The following is a 20961-nucleotide window of genomic DNA, read 5'->3' as shown; positions in this document are numbered from 1 at the left end:
CAAGGTTAGATATCATGGAATACAGGGAGAACTAGCCATTTGGATACAGAGCTGGCTCAAAGGTAGAAGACAGAGGGTGGTGGTGGAGGGTTGTTTTTCAGATTAGAGCCCTGTGACCAGTGGAGTGCCACAAGGATCGGTGCTGGGTCCTCTAATTTTTGTCAATTACATTAAATGATTTGGATGTGAGCATAAGAGGTACAGTTAGTAAGTTTGCAGATTACACCAAAATTGGAGGTGTAGTGGACCACGAAGACAGTTACCTCAGATTACAACAGGATCTGGACCAGATGGGCCAATGGACTGAGAAGTGGCAGATGGAGTTTAATTCAGATAAATGCGAGGTGCTGCATTTTGGGAAAGCAAATCTTAGCAGGACTTATACACTTCATGGTAAGGTCCTAGGGAGTGTTGCTGAACAAGAGACCTTAGAGTGCAGGTTCATATCTCCTTGAAAGTAGAGTTGCAGGTAGATAGGATAGTGAAGAAAGCATTTTGTATGCTTTCCTTCATTGGTCAGAGTATTGAGTACAGGAGTTGGGAGGTCATGTTGCGGCTGTACAGGATATTGGTTATGCCACTGTTGGAATATTGTGTGCAATTCTGGTCTCCTTCCTATCGGAAAGATGTTGTGAAACTTGAAAGGGTTCAGAAAAGATTTACAAGGCTGTCGCCAGGGTTGGAGGATCTGAGCTACAGGGAGAGGCTGAACAGGCTGGGGCTGTTTTCCCTGGAGCATCGGAGGCTGAGGGGTGACCTTATAGAGATTTACAAAATTATGAAGGGCATGGATAGGATAAATAGATAAAGTCTTTTCCCTGGGGTCGGGGAGTACAGAACTAGAGGGCATCGGTTTAGGGCGAGAGGGGAAAGATATAAAAGAGACTTTTTCACGCAGAAGGTAGTATGTGTATGGAATGAGCTGCCAGAGGATGTGATGGAGGCAGGTACAATTGCAACATTTAAGAGGCATTTGGTTGGGTATATGGATAGGAAGGGTTTGGAGGGATATGGGCCGGGTGCTGGCAAGTGGGACTAGATTGGGTTGGTATATCTGGTCGGCATGGACGGGTTGGACCGAAGGGTCGGTTTCCATGTTGTACATTTCTATGACTCTATGACTCTATTTTCTCTGTCTTACTTTTGCTGGGTTACTGTTCCAGAACTGCCCACAGTCTCCAATTCTCACCCAGACTATGAGACATCCACAGACTGGAGGAGCAGGAGAAGTTTCCACTGGAAGGTTAACCTTCGTAGGGATGTCCGCTCATCTGGAATTCTGCTAGACCCTGGGACAGATCTCGAATGAAGCGTCTGGCCACCCCAATCGAAAACCAGGAAGAGTTCAGTATCCAATTTACAAAAATACCACAGACATCCAAATTAAGATTTCCACAATAAGTTCAAAACCAACAATAAGTGAGTCAGGAAACAATGCACATTCACTCAGTCGACACAAATAAGTGCTAATTGGCAAAGCTGTTGACTAGATTAGCTTTGGCCATCTAATTAAATGATTTACTTAATCATTCCATCAAATCACTGCTAAAATGATGTTAACTAATTCTTATGTTATGTTCATTGCACTCAAGGAGGGAATTAGCAACTCTCTTTTGAATCCTGCCAATCAAAGCTCATACATTTAGTAATGATTCTGCAATGATCTATCACATCTCCAATGCCTAAAGCTCCTTCATTAGCATTGACTCCCATCCCCATCTTGTCCTTCAGGGAATGACAATCAGGTTTTTTAAAAATTTATTTTCTAATCAATCTGTTCAGAGATGTTAATACACAGGTATGACTTGAACTCAAGACCTCTCTCACCGTACCACAACAACACTGGCAATCAGTTTATGGGATTACTGTAGAAATTGGACTGTTAGTGATCCTGGTCAACAATAGTGTGAGTGGTAAATTCAGATCTAAAGTGCCTATGGTTTTCCAAACATTAACATGATTTACAGGAAATTGTGAAAAATTTGAATTTCTGATTTGTAATACAAGAAGGCAATTGCAGAGTCCCTACAGTGTGGAAGCAGATCATTAACTTCCTCCAGACCAAAGGAGTAGCCATGGGCACACGTATGGGCCTCAGCTATGCCTGTCTCTTTGTTGGCTATGTAGAACAGTTGATCTTCCATAATTACACCGGCACCACTCCCCACCTCTTCCTCCGCTACATTGATGACTGCATTGGTGCCACCTCATGCTCCCACGAGGAGGTTGAGCAATTCATCAACTTCACCAACACATTCCATCCTGACCTTAAATTTACCTGGACCATCTCTGACACCTCCCTCCTCTTCCTGGACCTCTCCATCACCATTAATGACAACCGACTTGACACTGACATTTTTTACAAACCCACCGACTCCCACAGCTACCTGGATTACACCTCCTCCCACCCTACCTCTTGCAGAAATGCTATCCCGTATTCCCAATTCCTCCACCTCGACCGTATCTGCTCCCAGGAGGACCGGTTCCACCACAGAACACACCAGATGGCCTCCTTCTTTAGAGGGCTTCCCACGTGGTTAAAGTTGCCCTCCAATGCATCTCATCCACATCCTGCACCCCCGCCCTCAGACCTCACCCTCCAAGCGTAACAAGGACAGAACGCCCCCATTGCTCATGATGCGGTCTCCTCTACATTGGGGAGACTGGACGCCTCCTAGCAGAGCGCTTTAGGGGACATCTCTGGGACACCCACACCAATCAACCACACCGCCCTGTGGCCCAACATTTCAACTCCCCCTCCCACTCTGCCGAGGATATGGAGGTCCTGGGCCTCCTTCATTGCTGCTCCCTCACCACCAGACGCCTGGAGGAAGAACGCCTCATCTTCCACCTCAGAACACTTCAACCCCAGGGCATCAATGTGAATTTCAACAGTTTCCTCATTTCCCCTTCCCCTACCTCACCTTAGTTCCAAACTTCCAGCTCAGCACTGTCCCCATGACTTGTCCTACCTGCCTATCTTCTTTCCCACCTATCTACTCCACCCTCCTCCCTGACCTATCACCTTCATCCCCTCCCTCACTCACCTATTGTACTTTCTCCCCACCCCCACCCTCCTCTCACTTATCTCTCCACGCTTCAGGCTCTCTGCCTTTATTCCTGACGAAGGGCTTTTGCCCGAAACGTCGATTTTGCTGCTCCTCGGATGCTGCCTGAACTGCTGTGCTCTTCCAGGACCACTAATCCAAAATCTGGTTTCCAGCATCTACAGTCATTGTTTTTACCAAGCAGATCATTCAGCCCATCAAGTACACACAACCCTCTGAAGAGCATCCCACATAGATCCACCCCATCTCTGTCACCCTTACTTTCCCATGGCTAACCCATGTAGTCTGCATAACCATGGACAATTTAGCATAGCCAATACATTTAGCCACATCTTTGGATTATGGGAAGAAACCCATGAAGGCATTGGGAGAGTGTGCAAGCTCCACCCAAGGGTGGATTTGAACCCAGGTCCCAGAGCCGCCAAGTAAGGGAGTATGGAGCTATATTCTCGTGTTAAAAGTAGAAAGAATGACTGATTGTCATTCCCTTAAGACCAAGATAGGGATGGGAGTCAATGGTAATGAAGGAGCTTTAGGCATTGGAGATGTGATAGATCATTGCAGAAGCATTACTAAATGTATCAGCTTTGATTGGCAGGATTCAAAAGAGAGTTGCTAATTCCCTCCTTGAGTGCAATGAAAACAACATAAGAATTAGTTAACATCATTTAAGCAGTGATTTGATGGAATGATTAAGCAAATTCACAAACAATTCAACACACCATGTCGCTGAACAAACTTTCAGGCATTTTAAAGTTTCATGGTGACACAGGGGACTTAATAAATTATTTTCCATATGCTTGTCATTTTTTTCATAAGCAGACTTTAAACCTTCATTCCCCCTCGTTCTGGTGACCAGTGTTCGCAGTGTGTGCCATCAACAAGATGCATGGCAGCATTCAAGCCATTATATTCCATCAGCTTTAAGAACAAGGACAGTGAACACATTTGAACACTATGACATTGAAATTCAGCTCCAAGTCACACACTAAACAAACTTGGGCATAGATTAAAATGAAATCAAATGACTGTGTATGCTGGAGAGCTTAAAAAAAACAGCAAGTGCTGGAAAAACACAGAAGGTCTTCCAAGATTTGTGCAAGGGGAACAATGTTAGCATTGTGAGGTCAATACAACTCTTCCTCAGAACTGAAGGGAAGTGGAAAAATTTTGGTTTTCTTTATGCTGTTGATAAAGGGCAAAGAGGAATAAGTGGAACCGATGGTGAAGATAACCAGAGGCAAAAGGAGTTGCAAAAGGTGGCTGCAGAAAAAATTAGAGAGTTTAGGAAAGTGGGCAAAGAAGTGGCAGATGAAATACAACGTGAGAAATTGTGAGGTCATGCACTTTAGTAGGATAAAGGCATGGACTATTTTCTAAATGGGGAGAAAATTCAAAAATCTGAAGTGCAAAGGGACTTGGGACTTCTAGTCTAGGATTCTCTTAAGGATTCTCTTGCAGGTTGAGTTTGTAATTGGGAAAGCAAATGCAATATTGGTATTTCTTTCAAGGGAGAAAGTGAGGTCTGCAGATGCTGGAGATCAGAGCTGAAAATGTGTTGCTGGAAAAGTGCAGCAGGTCAGGCAGCATCCAAGAAACAGGAGATTTGATGTTTCGAGCATAAGCCCTTCTTCAGGAATGAAGAAGGGCTTATGTCCGAAACATTGAATTTCCTGTTCCTTGGATGCTGCCTGACCTGCTGTGCTTTTCCAGCAACACATTTTCATTTCTTTCAAGGGGACTTGAATATAAAAGCCAGGATGAACTTCTGAGGCTCTATAAAGGTCTGGATGGATTATATTGAGAGTATTATGAGCAATTTTGGGCCTCATACCCCAGGAAGGATATACTGGCCCTGGAGCGGGTCCAGAGGACTTTCAAGAGAATGATCCCAGGAATGAAAGGCTTAAAATATGAGGAAAGGTTGAGGACTCTCAGTCTATCATCGATGGAGTTTAGAAGGATGAGAGGAAATCTAATTGAAACTTATAGAATGCTGAATAACCTGGACAGAGTAGACATTGGGAAGATGCTTTCATTAGCAGGAGAGATGAGAACCCAAGGGCACAGCCTCAGAGTAAAGGGAAGAGCCTTTAGAATGCAGATAAAGAGAACTCTTTTAGCCAGAGGGTGATGAATCTGTGGAATTCATTGCCACAGAAGGCTATGGAGGCCAAGTCATTGACTATATTAAAAACAGGATAGATAGGTTCTTGGTTGTCTTGAGGATCAAAGGTAATGGTGAGAATGCAGGAAAATGGAGTTGAAATACTTATCAGGCATGACTGAATGGCCTAATTTCAGCATTTGTGTCTTTTGGGCTTATGGAGCTCTAATAGTATGGAAAAGATGTGGATAAAAACATTAGGAGGGAAATAGAGAGCAATAAACATGAGCAAGATTCAAGTAGAAATTTCACTGGAGAGAAAAGCAGCACTTCCGAAGGTGGGCACACCTGGAATGAATTAACAAAAAAGGTCTCCTAGGGCTGCTCTCTCTTTGGAGAGAGACAACTGTTTAATCTGAGGGTCACCATGCCTCAGGTGAGGGGAGAGGTTGGGAAGACGGGATCTTTATAGTGACCTCAGCTGGTATGGGAATTAAGCAATGAATTAAACACAAAAATAAAAGTAAAATACTGTCGGTGCTGGAGATCTGAAATTAAAAACAGCAAGTTCTGGAGAAACTGGAAGTATGTTGACTATTCATTCATCATCACTGGATCATCTTCCTAGAATTCCTGCCCTAGCTTCTCTGGGCTGCATTTACACAAGTTGGAGTGTGCCAGTTGAAGAAGGCAGCTTACTGTGAGTTCACAATGCTCAATAAAGATAGGCAATGAGTACTAGCTTGTCCACATTCAACAATGAAAATATTTTAAAAAACACTAACTTTATATATAATCATAAATGCTGTGTATTATATAAGTTATTGATGTAGTTGAAATATTGCAACACTTTGGTGATCAGTGGACATTGATGATATATAATTCATTCATATGAGGTGATATTGGTTTCCAGTCTGTCTTCTCACAATGCAAGTTATAAATCATTTCAAAGCTGAATTGAGTTTACAGTAAGATTATCAGCAATTGGCAGTATTATGGAATAAATCAACAGTACCTACAAGAAGTTACCCACAATTTAAATTCAGAAGTTTGGTTCCATTTCCTCCTTTAACATCAACTGCTTTCCAGCAGCACTCCACTGGTCAAGTGAAGCCATGTGTAAGTGTGCACTCCTTATTCACCGACTGAACACACTCAGAAGTCACACGACACAGTGCTGCCCATTCACCTGAAGTCACTTCACCTGATGAAGGGACAGTGCTCAAAAGCTTGTGATTTCAAGTAAACCTTTAGGACTATAACCTGGTGTCCTGTGACTTCTGACTTTGTCCACCCCAGTTCAACACTGGCACCTCCACAACATGATTAACTGAACATGACAGAGAAACATAATTCAGTGCATTCAGTTGAAACTGAACATTTAACAGTGAAATTAGTTATAATTGTAGGGAAACAAACTCTGTGTCCCTAAAATAATAATTTAACACTTTTCAGAACCACGTTACTTTTGGAGATTTCTCTTTTCTTTCCCAATTTTTATTTCTCCTACTGTACTCTGTTTCACTTATTAATCTAATTTAAAATTCATCGATCATACTCCTTTCATTAGATATTCGGGGTAATTTTGCCCTAATGCTTTGGCCAGGAAACACTTGGTATCAAAAAAAAGATTAATTTTACACACCTTCGAGTGTCACACATTCATTTCAACATTACGCCAACCTAACTGGATTAAAATTAACCCGATAAAGTGAGTTCCTGGTGAGGAAAGTTAAAATTGCTCCACAATTATGGTTCCTCAGTGCAACAATAGCAACACTTTTACTTACCCTGCTCATACATGTCACCAATCCCCTGCCAGAGCCATTGATAGGATCATTGATTCATACAGTACATAAGAGACTCTTTGGCCCATTGAGTCTGTACTGTCAAAACTATGGTAAAGCTGCAGTAGTCCTACTTTCCTGCACTAGGTCCATAATCTTCAATGTTATTTAAAGTGCTCATCCAGGTACATGTTAAAAGTCATTTCTCACCTCAACACTCCTTCTAGGCAGCACATTCCAGATTCCCATCACTCTCTGAGTGAAAAAGGTTTCTAAACTCCCTTCCAAAGCTCCATACCTTTCACATTTAAAGTTATGCCTTGCCTTAGTATTGACCCTTCAACCAAGCAGAATAGTTGCTTTCTATCCACCACATCCATTATAATCTTATATACCTCTATCAAGTGCCCCCTCAGCCTTCCCTGCTCCAAAGAAAACAACCCAAGCTCATCCAGCCTCTCTTCATCGTTGAGATGCTCCATCACAAATGGCAGCGTGCGGAATCTCCTCTGAACTCCCTCCACTGCTTTCATATCCTGCCTATAGTGTGTGACCAGAACTTCACACAGTACTCCAGCTGTGGTTCATCAAAGTTCTGTCGAACTCCAACACAACCTCCCTGCTCCTATAATTTATGCCACTACTGATACAGGTAAGCATCCCAAATGTCTTCTTAACTACCCCATTAACCTGCCACCTTCAGGGATGTGTGGATAAGTACTCCAAAATTCCTCTCAGCTTCTTGTTGGTTTGTTATGCTGAAAATGAGACCTCCCAACTTGTTTCCAAATGATTGTGGTCTTTGAAGATTATTTCATAATGTACATTTAATAGATCGGGTTGACTATTCAGTTTGATTGCTGTAGCAAGCAATAACGATGCCCATGTTGGGTCTAAATGGAACTGGGCTCACCCCCCCCCCCACCACACACACACACACACACACACACACACACACCTACACACACACACACACACACCCCTTTTGGAAATGTGAGTAGAATATGAGAGCTGTGTAAATATGTTTTTCCCTTAAGAGATTCGAAGTCAGTAGGGAACATTTCACAGATTAAACTATGATTAGGGTCCCATTAAAATGTAACACAAAATACTAGATCACTGTGATTAGTCTGTTGCTATAATCCCAAAATGATCATAATACGTTAATTCAGCAACATCGGAACAGTTTGGAATGCGCCAGAGAGAAAGAGATCGTTAATAATGGAGAGTATGAGAACAGAGACAAACAGTGGTGTTACAGACGTTTACATAAACATTACAGAATTCTGTTTCACTATTCTTGGGAATCAGTAGCAATTTATGCAAAAAATGTCCTTTAGGGGATTCAGTTGGTACGGTAGAGGAGATTGTATATGATCTACTGAAGGAGCAGAAGAGATGGTTAAATAATGAATCCACTTGATCCTTTATGATGCTCTTATTCCAAAATTTTAGTTTGATTAATTTCATCTTAGATTACAGCCAAATTCCAAAATAAGAACAGACTTTGAAATACTAAATATATACATGATTGGTTTTAATAAATACTGTGACTCCTCAAAGTTACTACATTAGTCATAGGTACACATTTGCTGAGGTTTATTCTATTTTGAATCAAAACTTGGCAGTTTGAATTAAATTCATATTTAGGGGCGATGGCTCTGCATAATTTGATATCCAGATTCGAATTTATCCGACAGGGGTCCTGTGGTACACTGATTAATGTCTCTCCCTCTGAGTCAAAACGTTTGGGTTTCAACGCCGCTGCAAGACGGAAAGCCAAGGAATGTACATTTATAATATACTGAAATATGTATCAGTCTGCAAACCTCTTTAACAAACTATTATTGTTTATTGTTAGGAGAATGGAACATCAAAGTCAAGATGTACAGCTACAGCGGAACAGACCGCTGGTAGTTGCTGGAGTCCTGTCTACAGGTTTGATTTCCTTAATTAACAAAGGATGTGTGTGCAGTTCAGAGTAGGCTTACTTGACAAATTCAGGGGTTGGTTACTTTGTGATAAGCTGGACCTGTCTCCTTTCGAGATTACAAGATGAGAGCTGATTTCATTGCAACTTACCAAATCCTGAGAAGACCATACAGGATGCACAATGAAAGAACATTTCCAATTGAGGGAGAGATTAGAACAAGGGGACACAATTTATAAATAACACATCTCCCATTTAAGATGTAGATAAGGATGCATTTTTTTTCTCTTGGGGGGTCATAAATCCTTGGAACTCACTTCCCTGGAGAGTAGTGAGGTTGGGATTCATTGAGTATTTTTAGAGCTGAGGTGGATGTTTTACTAATGTGAGGGTCACTTGTTATCAGGGAATAGGTGAGAAAGTGGAATTAAGGCCATAATCAGGTCAGCCATGATCACAATGAATGGTGGATCAGGCTGATCTGATGGGCTGATCTGATGGGCTGAATGGCCTACCTGCGCCTTTACTCATGTGCTGTCTGCAAAGGCTAGTGGATAAAGCTGGTCTTCTACATACTATAAAGAAACATCAGTGCCTCTACCATCCCTGTCCACTGCTCTCGTCAACAATAAGAATGTAGACACACATGTTACCATAGCAACAGAATCCCTACAGCACATAACAATCATGACCAAACTTTTAAAACTAATTTCTTCAATGTGAAGCACTCCAGGATGTTGTGAAAACTTGCTAATCTAATAGATAAATTTAAATTAGTTCCTTTCAGAAGATGTCGGAGTGATGGACACCTTCAACCAGGAAATGTAACTGGGAGAAATTGACCACTAAGGAGCAATATTGTCTGTCTGTATTATCCTCAAAGCTCCCCACCAGCATTGCAAACTCATAAAAATATTCACCACTGTCAAAGAATTAACAATCAAAACACAATCAGTGCATCTTCATCCAGTGATGATCAGCAACTCATTACTGCCAAATCAAACATTCAAAGTATTTCAGAAGAACAGCTATGTTTCACCTCAAGCTTTTTCGTGGAGGCAAAATGTTTTCTCAAATATTTTTCGTTTCTTATTTGCCTGTTTCACCTCTGAAGGCAGTAGTTTATTGTTGGGGTATAGTTCCATTGACATCAAGAGCTTTTGCCGTCTCACTCAAATGGTCACCATGCATGTTTGAGCCACGAAATACATTGTATGATTGCTAAAGAAATATCCAGTCAAATAGCCTGAGATGGTTTGGAATTCTTAAAATAAAACTATGCCCAGTATTTTGTATTGCACCTAATATGGTTGAACAAAGAAACAGGAAAATTACAGGAACAGGCCCTTCAGCCCTCCAAGCCTGTGCCAATCCAGATCGTCTATTTAAACCCGTTGTCTATTTCCAAAGGATCTGTATCCCTCTGCTCCCTGCCCAGTCATTAATCTGTCCAAATACATCTTAAATGATGCTGCCTTCCTTTACCACCTCTGCTGGCAATGCATTCCAGGCACACACCACCCTCTGCGTGAAGAACTTTCCATGCATATCTCCCTCAAACCTTTCCACTCTCACTTTGACCTCGTGACCCCTAGTAATTGCGACCCCCTACACTGGGGAAAAGCTTCTTGTTATCCACTCTGTCTATATCTCTCATGATTTTGTCGACCTCAATCAGGTTCCCCCTCAACCGTCAGCTTTCTAATGAAAATAATCCTAATCTACACAACCCCTCTTCATAGCTAGCACCCTCCATACCAGACAACATCCTGGTGAACCTCCTCTGCACCTTCTCCAAAGCATCCACATCCTTTTGGTAATGTGGTGACTAGAACTCGACATAGTATTCCAAATGTGACTGAACCAAAGTCCTGTGCAATTGAATTGAACTGAATTGAATTAAATTTATTGTCACGTGTACTGAGGCACAGTGAAAAGCTTTGTCTTGTGAGTAATACAGGCAGATCACAGAGTTAAGTAACATAGATAGTAAATAATAGGTAAGCAGTGGCAAAAACAAAAACACAGGTCCAGGCGAATGTTAAGAGTTTGTGAGCCTATTCAGTATTCTAACAACAGTAGGTTAGAAATTGTTACTAAACCGGCTGGTGCATGTGTTCAGGCTTCTATTCCTTCTCCCCGATGGTAGAGGTTGTAGAAAAACATCGCCAGGGTGGGATGGATCATTGAGAATGCTGGCAGCCTTTCCTTGACACTGGGTCTGGTAGATGGATTCTATAGATGGTAGGTTGGCCTCTGTGATTGTCCGGCCAAGTTCACCACTCTCTGGAACCGTCTCCAATCTTGAATGGTACAGTTGCTATACCAGGTAGTGATACATCCAGACAGAATGCACTCGATGGTGCACCTATAAAAGTTGGCAAGGGTATTTGCCATTATGCCAAATTTCCTCAGCTGCCTGAGAAAGGAGAGACGTTGTCTGGCTTTTGTAACCAGTGCGTCCACATGAAGAATCCAAGAAAGCTTGTTGTGGATGACCACTCCCAGGAGCTTGACAATCTCGACTCATTGCACCCCTGTGCTGTTAATGTGTAGAGGGGGACATGAGGAACATCGTGCCAAAAGTCAATGGTGAGGTTCCTTGGTTTTGCTGGTACTAAGACCTAGGCTGTTCTCAGTGCACCATTTTTCCAGGTCTTCCACCTCCCATCTGTAGTCTGTTTCGTCGCCATCTAAGATTCGACCAACTATGGTGGCATAATCAGTGAACTTGTAAATGACATTAGTCTGGTGTTTGGTGACAAAGTCACGGGTATACAGTGAGTACAGTAGGGGGCTGAGTACGCACCCCTGGGGGGCTCCAGTGTTGAGTGTTAGTAATGATCAAATATTTTCCCCAATCTTCACTGATTGTAGCCTGTGGGTCAGGAAACTGAGGATCCAGGTGCAGAGAGTGGGGCTTAGCCTGAGGTCACTAAGTTTAGTAGCTGAAAATGTGTTGCTGGTTAAAGCACGGCAGTTTAGGCAGCATCCAAGGAACAGCTGCAAATGTGTTGCTGGTCAAAGCACAGCAGGTTAGGCAGCATCTCAGGAATAGAGAATTCGACGTTTCGAGCATAAGCCCTTCATCAGGAATAAACGTTTCGAGCATAAGCCCTTCATCAGGAATGAGGAGAGTGTGCCAGGCAGGTAGGGAGGAGGGACTTGGGGAAGGGGCGATGGAGATGTGATAGGTGGAAGGAGGTCAAGGTGAGGGTGATAGGCCGGAGTGGGGTGGGGGCGGAGAGGTCAGGAAGAAGATTGCAGGTTAGGAGGGCGGTGCTGAGTTGAGGGAACCAACTGAGACAAGGTGGGGGGGTGGGGGGAAATGAGGAAACTGGAGAAATCTGAGTTCATTCCTTGTGGTTGGAGGGTTCCCAGGCAGAAGATAAGGCGCTCTTCCTCCAACCGTCGTGTTGTTATGTTCTGCCGATGGAGGAGTCCAAGGACCTGCATGTCCTCGGTGGAGTGGGAGGGAGAGTTAAAGTGTTGAGCCACGGGGTGGTTGGGTTGGTTGGTCCAGGCGTCCCAGAGGTGTTCCCTGAAGCATTCCGCAAGTAGGCGGCCCGAATCCCCAATATAGAGGAGGCCACATCGGGTGCAGTGGATGCAATAGATGATGTGTGTGGAGGTGCAGGTGAATTTGTGGCGGATATGGAAGGATCCCTTGGGGCCTTGGAGAGAAGTAAGGGAGGAGGTGTGGGCGCAAGTTTTACATTTCCTGTGGTTGCAGGGGAAGGTGCCGGGAGTGGAGGTTGGGTTGGTGGGGGGTGTGGACCTGACGAGGGAGTCACGAAGGGAGTGGTCTTTGCGGAACGCTGATAGGGGAGGGGAGGAAAATATATCCCTGGTGGTGGGGTCCGTTTGGAGTTGGCGGAAATGACGGCGGATGATACGCTGTATACGGAGGTTGGTGGGGTGGTAGGTGAGAACCAGTGGGGTTCTGTCTTGGTGGTGGTTGGAGGGGCGGGGCTCAAGGGCGGAGGAGCGGGAAGTGGAGGAGATGCGGTGGAGGGCATTGTCGATCTCGTCTGGGGGGAATCTGCGGTCCTTGAAGAAGGAGGCCATCTGTGCTGTACGGTATTGGAACTGGTCCTCCTGGGAGCAGATGCGGCGGAGACGAAGGAATTGGGAATATGGGATGGCATTTTTACAGGGGGCAGGGTGGGAGGACGTGTAGTCCAGGTAGCTGTGGGAGTCAGTCGGTTGGCAGGGTGGGAGGAGGTGTAGTCCAGGTAGCTGTGGGAGTCAGTCGGCTGACTTGGACTCCTCCATCGGCAGAACATAACAACACGACGGTTGGAGGAAGAGCGCCTCATCTTCCACCTGGGAACCCTCCAACCACAAGGAATGAACTCAGATTTCTCCAGTTTCCTCATTTCCCCATCCCCCACCTTGTCTCAGTCGGTTCCCTCAACTCAGCACCGCCCTCCTAACCTGCAAACTTCTTCCTGACCTCTCCGCCCCCACCCCACTCCAGCCTATCACCCTCACCTTGACCTCCTTCCACCTATCACATCTCCATCGCCCCTCCCCCAAGTCCCTCCTCCCTACCTTTTATCTTAGCCTGCCTGGCACACTCTCCTCATTCCTGATGAAGGGCTCTGGCCCGAAACGTCGAATTTCCTGTTCCTTGCATGCTGCCTGACCTGCTGTGCTTTAACCAGCAACACATTTTCAGCTCTGATCTCCAGCTTCTGCAGACCTCACTTTTTACACTTAGTTTAGTAGACAGTCTCGAGGGGATAATAGTGTTAAAGGAGGAACTGTAGTCAATCAGTAGGATTCTTATGTAGCTGGCTTTGGTGTCAAGATGTTCTAGGGAGGAGTGAATGGCTAATGATATTGTATCTGATGTTGCCAACTCTTGTAATTAATACCCTGTCCGATGAAGAAAGGCATGCTATTTGCCTTCTTGACCATTCTATTGACCTGCATTGCCACCTTCAGGGTACAATGGACCTGAGCATCCAGATCTCTCTGTGCATCAATCTTCCCCAGGGCTTTTCCACTTACTGTATAATTCACTCTTGAACTGGATCTTCCAAAATGCATCACCTTGCATTTGCCTGGATTGAATTCCATCTACCATTTCTCTGCCTAACTCTCCAATCTATCTATATTCTGCTGCATTCTCTGACAGTCCCCTTCACTATCTGCTACTCCTCCAATCTTAGTATCATCTTCAAACTTGCTAAAGAGGGAACCTACACCTTCCTCCAAATCATTTATGTATATCACAAACAATAGTGGTCTCAACACAGATCCCTGGGGAACACCACCGGTCACAGTTCTCCATTTTGAGAAACTCCCTTCCACTACTACTCTCTGTCTCCTGCTGCCCAGACAGTTCTCTATCCATCTAGCTAGTACACCCTGGACCCCATCCGACTTCACTTTCTCCATCCGCCTACCATGGGGAACCTTTTCAAACACCTTACCGAAGTCCACGTATATGAATTCTCATCAATCAACTTCGTCACTTCCTCAAAGAATTTTATTATGTTGGTAAGACATGACCTTCCCTGCACAAAACCATGCTGCCTATCACTGATAAGCCCATTTTCTTCCAAATGTAAATAGATCCTCTCCCTCAGTATCTTCTCCAGCAGCTTCCCTATCAATGATATCAGGCTCATTGGTATATAATTACCTGGATTATCCTTGCTACCCTTCTTAAACAAGCCGACAACATGAGCAATTCTCCAGTCCTCCAGGACCTTGCCCATATTCAAGGATGCTGCAAAGATACCTGTTAAGGCCCCTGTTATTTCCTCTCTTACTTCCCTCCACAGTCTGGGACAGATCCCATCCGGACACCTTAATGCCTGTTAGAATACCCAACTCTTCCTCCTTCTTTTTGCTACTTGACCTAGATTAATCAAACCTCCATCCCTATCTCAACATCCGCCATGTCCCTTTCCTCAGTCAATACCGACACAAAATACTCATGAAGAATCTCATCTATTTTCTCTGACTCCACGCATAACTTTCTTCCTTTGTCCTTGAGTAGGCCAACCCTTTCTCTAGTTACTTCCTTGCTCTTTATATACAAGTAAAATGCTTAGGGGATTTCCTTAACCCTGTTCGCTAAAGATATATCATGACCTCTTTTAGCCTCTTAATTCCTTGTTTCAGATTGGTCCTACTTTCCCAATATTCTTCCAAAGCTTCATCTGTCTTCAGTTGCCAAGACTTTACATATGCTTCCTTTTTCCTCTTAGCCAGTCTCACAATATCACCTGTCATCCACAGTTCCCTAATCTTGCCATTTCTATCCCTCATTTTCGCAAAGACATATCTGTCCTGCACTCTAATCAACCTCTCTTTAAAAGTCTCCCACAGGAAGGATTTACCTTGAAAAGGCTGTTCCCAATCCACATTCCACAGCTCCTGCCGAATTTTGCTCTATTTGGCCTTCCCCCAGTTTAGTACTCTTCCTGATTGTATTAAAAACATCTTGGAACCTTTAATACTCCAAAGTAATTAAGACTGAATGGACAACGTCTGCAGTGTGGTCACTATTACTAGGCTAATAAAAGCCACAGCAAATATCCACCTAACTTACAGTACGGGGCAATTCAGAATGGCCAATCCACCTAAAGAATATCTTCATCAATGTCCAGAAAACTGCAGATCAAATAACTAACTAATTCCATAATTATTAATGTGATTTGGGAGCAAGATTGACCATGATGGCATGAGCAATCCTCACTTCCAACGTTACCATGAGACTATTTATGCCTCACAAAAGTTGATTGGACCTTGGTTTATCATGTTCCTGAAAGTCTGGTATTTCTAAATGAATCCATCTAATGGACATTGGCACCACACATTTCAAATAGTGTGGGCAAGTGTTGTCTCCTTATTTAAGGAAGAATATAAATACACCAGAGAGGACGCAGAGGAAGATGCATACTTTAGGGTAGATTGGCCATGTTAAATTTCCTATAGTATTCAGGGATGTGCAGACTTGGTCCATTCACCATGGGAATTGCAGTCTTATGGGGATAGGGTGAGGAGTGTGTGTGGGTGCGATGCTCTTCAGAGGGTCAGTGGAAACTCAATGAGTTGAATGGCCTGCCTCACAGTGTAGGGATTCTACGATTCTATGAAGTGAACCACATTGATATCTGGAATAAGCAAAGTGTTAGAGGAAAAAAGATTTCACAGCTGGGCTTGTTTTTATTGCAGTTTAGAAGAGTGAGAGGTGATTTACTTAAAGGTTATAAAATCTTGAATGGTCTTGACAAGGTGGAAGTGGAAAGGACAATTGCTGTTATGGTTGAGTCTGGAGCTAAGTGGCATTGTCTTAAAATTAATGTTCTTCCTTTTGGGACAGAAATGAGGGTTCCTTTTTGTCTTGGGGGTGGGGGGGGGGGTGTGGTGGGGGTGATGGCTATGTACTTTTGGAACTGCCTGCGTCAGAAGACAATGGAGATCGTGTTATCTAGTAATTTTAAAATGGAGATAAATAGATTCACATTGAGAAAGGGAATTAAGGCTTTTAATGTTGAATTTGGAACATAAATAGATCAGTCATGGACTCATTGAACACTACAGTAGATTTAAAGGGCTGAATGGCCTACTGCTGTTCCTAATTTATGCATTCATATGTAATCTGTATATAATGATAGGCATGACCTTTTGAATATTGCATATAATAGATAATATCACTTCTGTCCATTCTTAGTGTAATACTTCACTTCTTTATGAGCCACAGCGTGTGCCAGTAATTGAGTACATGAGAGATTTGTTTTAAAGAAAAAATAGAATGCAGAATTGAACAAGATTCTAAACTTGTGTCAATTCCAATAAATTAGTTCACTCACATTCTGGTGAAAGATCAATGTATTCAACATTAACTCTGTCCTCACTCCGTACGTGCTGCCTGATCTGCAGAATATATGCAGAATGTTTTGCTTCTTTTTAAGACTTCCAGCATCTGCAGTATTTAGTTTTTAGAATTTGTTAATTGTTCACTTTTCCAGTTTCCCTTTGAGGGCAATGACAAACTAAAACATGCATTTGCGCAACTGAAGTCATGTTCACAACCAATTCTTACGTAGTTCGATTCTCCCACAAGATTTGCTCAAATATGTCCTAAACTGTCTTTACATTTTGCTGAAATTGAAAGGAACGCCTTCTACTTAAATTGGAACTCCTTGCAGTTTAGAATTGAAGTAGATCACATTCTTTCAGTAAGACTTTGAGCCATCCTCTTCAGTTGAAGTAGATCACATTCTTTCAGTAAGACTTTGAGATTACAACCGTTGAGGGCATTCTGTGACTAAACTACTGAAACCACAGCTGATCCCAAAGACAAAACTCAGAACTTTTTTAAAATTCAGTAAAGTTCTCACAGAGCTGCTTACAAAGTTGGTTGAACACCTAGCTCACCATGGTCACATGTTCAACGTTTAGAAAATAGAGAGCCCTGAATCCATCTCACGACAGACAATTAATAATAATTTACTCTGTCACTCCAAAATATCATTCATGACTCAGCTGGTAATTCAACATGTCTGCCGATTTCTCAATCTGTGTACTGTAGAAATGAGAAACAAGTTGTTTTCTCTTCCCTGACATTTTCCGACACTACTGCAGTAACTATACTTCAAACGTATTTAATGGCAAATCTTTCACAATTTGTTGGAATGTTTTTGGTGTACCTGACAGGACTGTTGCTAACATCAGAATCCTGTGCTGTCACTGCACCGATGATACTGCCCACATTGGTATCTTCATAAACATCCATTATGTAAAAGGGTCTACTGAAGATGGGAGGCTCATCTACATCCAAGACTGTAATCTTCACTGTCGCTGTGTCTTTGAAAGGGCCCATTGATTGGAAATGTTCATCTGGATGGGGGTCTACTGCATCTACTTTGAATACGTAGGATTTTTTATTTTCGTAATCCAATGGCTTTGGAAAAAAAGAGACATAAAGTGATTTTAACCAGAGAACAGATATTAAATGTTCCAGAATTAAAACTGACTTAGAGAGGAAATCAATAATGACAATCAGATCAAAGGAAAAGACATTGCAATGTTTTGAAATATTCTAGAGTAATTTAAAGGCCATTTAAAGTTTTATTTTTCCAACTTCTATAAAATACTGAATTAAACTATATTATAAGAAATAGGAATGGAAAAAAAAACAACTCAAACCACTTGAATTGTCAATATTGTATTATAAACTTTCAGTCAAGTTTTATGTCTTAAAACTGGAGACAAAAGTCTAGAAGACATGACGATGAAAGAGTCACCAACTTATTTTGGTGATTGAAACCATTCCCCGTCTTAAAATGGAATAAAAGGAACATTCCGGATTGATGTGAATCAAAGCCATTTCCGGAAACCAGGATTGTGGGCATCAAATACAATTACATGACTATGTGAAACTCTTGAGGTGTTAAACAACAACAGCACAATATGTGTAATCAGCACAACCACCAGTTATTTAGGAAATGACTCTCAGCTTGTAGAAGATCACAAGATGAGATTACCATTTTTCTCTCTGTTTTTAAAATCAGCTGGAACCTACTTGGAGACAAAGTTCCAGCAGACAGCCTCTGACCTAATCGCAAAATACAATACCAAGATAATTAACAGGAGTACCTTGGAGATTTTAACAAAGACAGGGACCAACCTCTGAGAACTTTAACAATAAGGAATCCCATGGTTTGAATTATCAAATCCCTATAGTGTGGAAACAGGCCATTTGGACAAACAAGTCCACACCGACCCTCCATAAAGAAATCAATCCAAACCCATTCTCCTAGCCTATTACTCTGAATTTACCCCTGACTTATGCACCTCATATACACATCTCTGAACATTATGGGCAATTTAGCACGGCCAATCCACCTGACCTATAATATGGGAGGAAACCTATGCAGGCACAAGAGAATGTGCAAACTCTACACAGACGGTCAATAGACAATAGACAACAGACAATCGGTGCAGGAGTAGGCCATTCTGCCCTTCGAGCCTGCACCGCCATTCAATATGATCATGGCTGATCATTCCTAATCAGTATCCGCTTCCTGCCTTATCTCCATAACCCATGATGCCACTATCTTTGAGAGCTCTATCCAACTCTTTCTTAAATGAATCCAGAGACTGGGCCTCCACTGCCCTCTGGGGCAGAGTATTCCACATAGCCACCACTCTCTGGGTGAAGCAGTTTCTCCTCATCTCTGTCCTAAATGGTCTACCCCGTATTTTTAAGCTGTGTCCTCTGGTTCGGCACTCACCCCTCAGCGGAAACATGTTTCCTGCTGCTAGAGTGTCCAATCCTTTCATAATCTTATATGTCTCAATCAGATCCCCTCTCAGTCTTCTAAACTCAAGGGTATACAAGCCCAGTTGCTTCAGTCTTTCAGTGTAAGGTAATCCCTCCATTCCAGGAATTGACCTCGTGAACCTACGCTGCACTCCCTCAATAGCCAGAATGTCTTTCCTCAAATTTGGAGACCAGAACTGCACACAGTACTCCAGGTGTGGTCTCACCAGTGACCTGTACAGCTGCAGAAGCACCTCTTTGCTTCTATATTCAATTCCTCTTGTTATGAAGGCCAGCATGCTATTAGCCTTCTTCACTACCTGCTGTACCTGCATGCTTGCCTTCATTGACTGGTGTACAAGAACACCCAGATCTCTCTGTAAAATTGACCCTAGGCTGAAACTGAACCCAGGTCCTTAGCACTGTGAGATAGCTAACCACTTAGCACAGTGCTGCCTGTAAGGTTGAGAATCCATAAAACCATAAGATATAGGAGCAGAATTAGATTATTCAACCCATCGAGTCTGCTCCACCATAAAATCACGGCTGATATGTTTCTCAATCTCATTGTCTTGCCTTTTCCTCATAACCCTTGATCCTTTTACTACTCAAAAATTGAACTATCTCTGCTTAAATATACTGAATGACTCGCCATAACCATCTGCAGCAATGAGTTCCACAGACTCACCACCCTCTGGCTGAAGAAATTCCTCCTCATCTCATCCTTCCCTTGATAAGTCTCTTCTTTCAACTTTAAATCCAATAAAAATCCTGATTTGCTTCATGGGAGATACAGATAATAAACCATAGAGTATGTTAACCATAATTTTTCACCATTTCTGAAAGGAATTTTCATCAAAAAAGGAACCATTATTGTGGTATGCAGTATAACTCAGACAACATAAGTGATGCCAATTTGCTTCATCATTGCTTAACAATGTGTCAAACATAATTACAATCCTGACCTTTTTCAGACTTATAATTCCTTCTTGTGTGGTCTTATTAGAGATAATCCCAAACACATTCAGTCCATCTCCAGGCACGATGCTGTAGTCGATGTCTGCATTCTTCCCAATATCAGCATCATTGGCCTTTATTCTACCAATTTCAGAAGCAACTGTGGTTGACTCAGGAACTTTCAGATGAAAGACGTCTGAAAAAAGGATTCAAACCCACATAAAATTTAATCAACATACGTTCAAAAAATAAAGAGTGCACTTTATCATTTGGCAGCACTGAATTTGAGTTGTGCTGAAAAGTTATACATTTTGTCAAAGATTTTCAGCTTGCATTGACCGAGACCATTCACAAGAACTTCCAAAGAAAAGGGAAAACAACACTTAGCCCATATGATAGATGAACGCTGATTAATTGGCAAGTGGAAACAGATTGGTAGAAACATTCTCATGGAGACTGCGCTACTTAGTGATGATGTGGAGGTGCTGAGGTTGGGTGGGCAAAAATCAAAAATCACACAACTCCAGGTTATAGTCCAACAGGTTTATTTGGAAGCACTAGCTTTCAGGTCCTGATGAAGGAGCAGCACTCCGCACATTAGTACTTCTAAATAAACCTGTTGGACTATAATCTGGTGTTGTGTAACCTAGTTAATGATGATTGATAGTTAACTGCAATACTTGATTTAAATTTTAAATAAGGCAATTGGCTCTGATTAGTCAAGAGATGAGAAATGAACTACAGAATGGTTCTGTACTACAGAATCTTGTGGAGTTGGAACAGGTTCAATGTGTCCATCTGTTCATTCTGTCTGCAAATACATG

At 42.6% G+C, this 20961-nt stretch overlaps 1 protein-coding gene across 3 annotated transcripts in view; it reads right to left on the bottom strand.

Moving 5' to 3' along the window:
- LOC132832348 (cadherin-12-like) overlaps positions 1-20961 on the bottom strand; it is a 649932-nt gene that overhangs the window by 117240 nt on the left and 511731 nt on the right. For 2 of the 3 annotated variants that reach the window (XM_060850281.1, XM_060850282.1), the window contains exons 6-7: positions 20146-20333; positions 17565-17818 (exon numbers count right to left, since the gene is read on the bottom strand). In XM_060850281.1, the coding sequence (XP_060706264.1) occupies positions 17565-17818; positions 20146-20333 (442 nt within the window). Of the gene's footprint in view, positions 1-16724; positions 16802-17564; positions 17819-20145; positions 20334-20961 lie in introns of those variants that run through there. The other variant, XM_060850283.1, reaches the window with a different exon arrangement.

The sequence above is a fragment of the Hemiscyllium ocellatum genome, chromosome 34 (assembly GCF_020745735.1).
Source record: "Hemiscyllium ocellatum isolate sHemOce1 chromosome 34, sHemOce1.pat.X.cur, whole genome shotgun sequence".
NCBI classification, from domain to species: Eukaryota; Metazoa; Chordata; class Chondrichthyes; order Orectolobiformes; family Hemiscylliidae; genus Hemiscyllium; species Hemiscyllium ocellatum.
The sequence above is the reverse complement of the archived record's forward strand: the minus strand, read 5'-3'. Positions and strand labels throughout refer to the sequence as shown.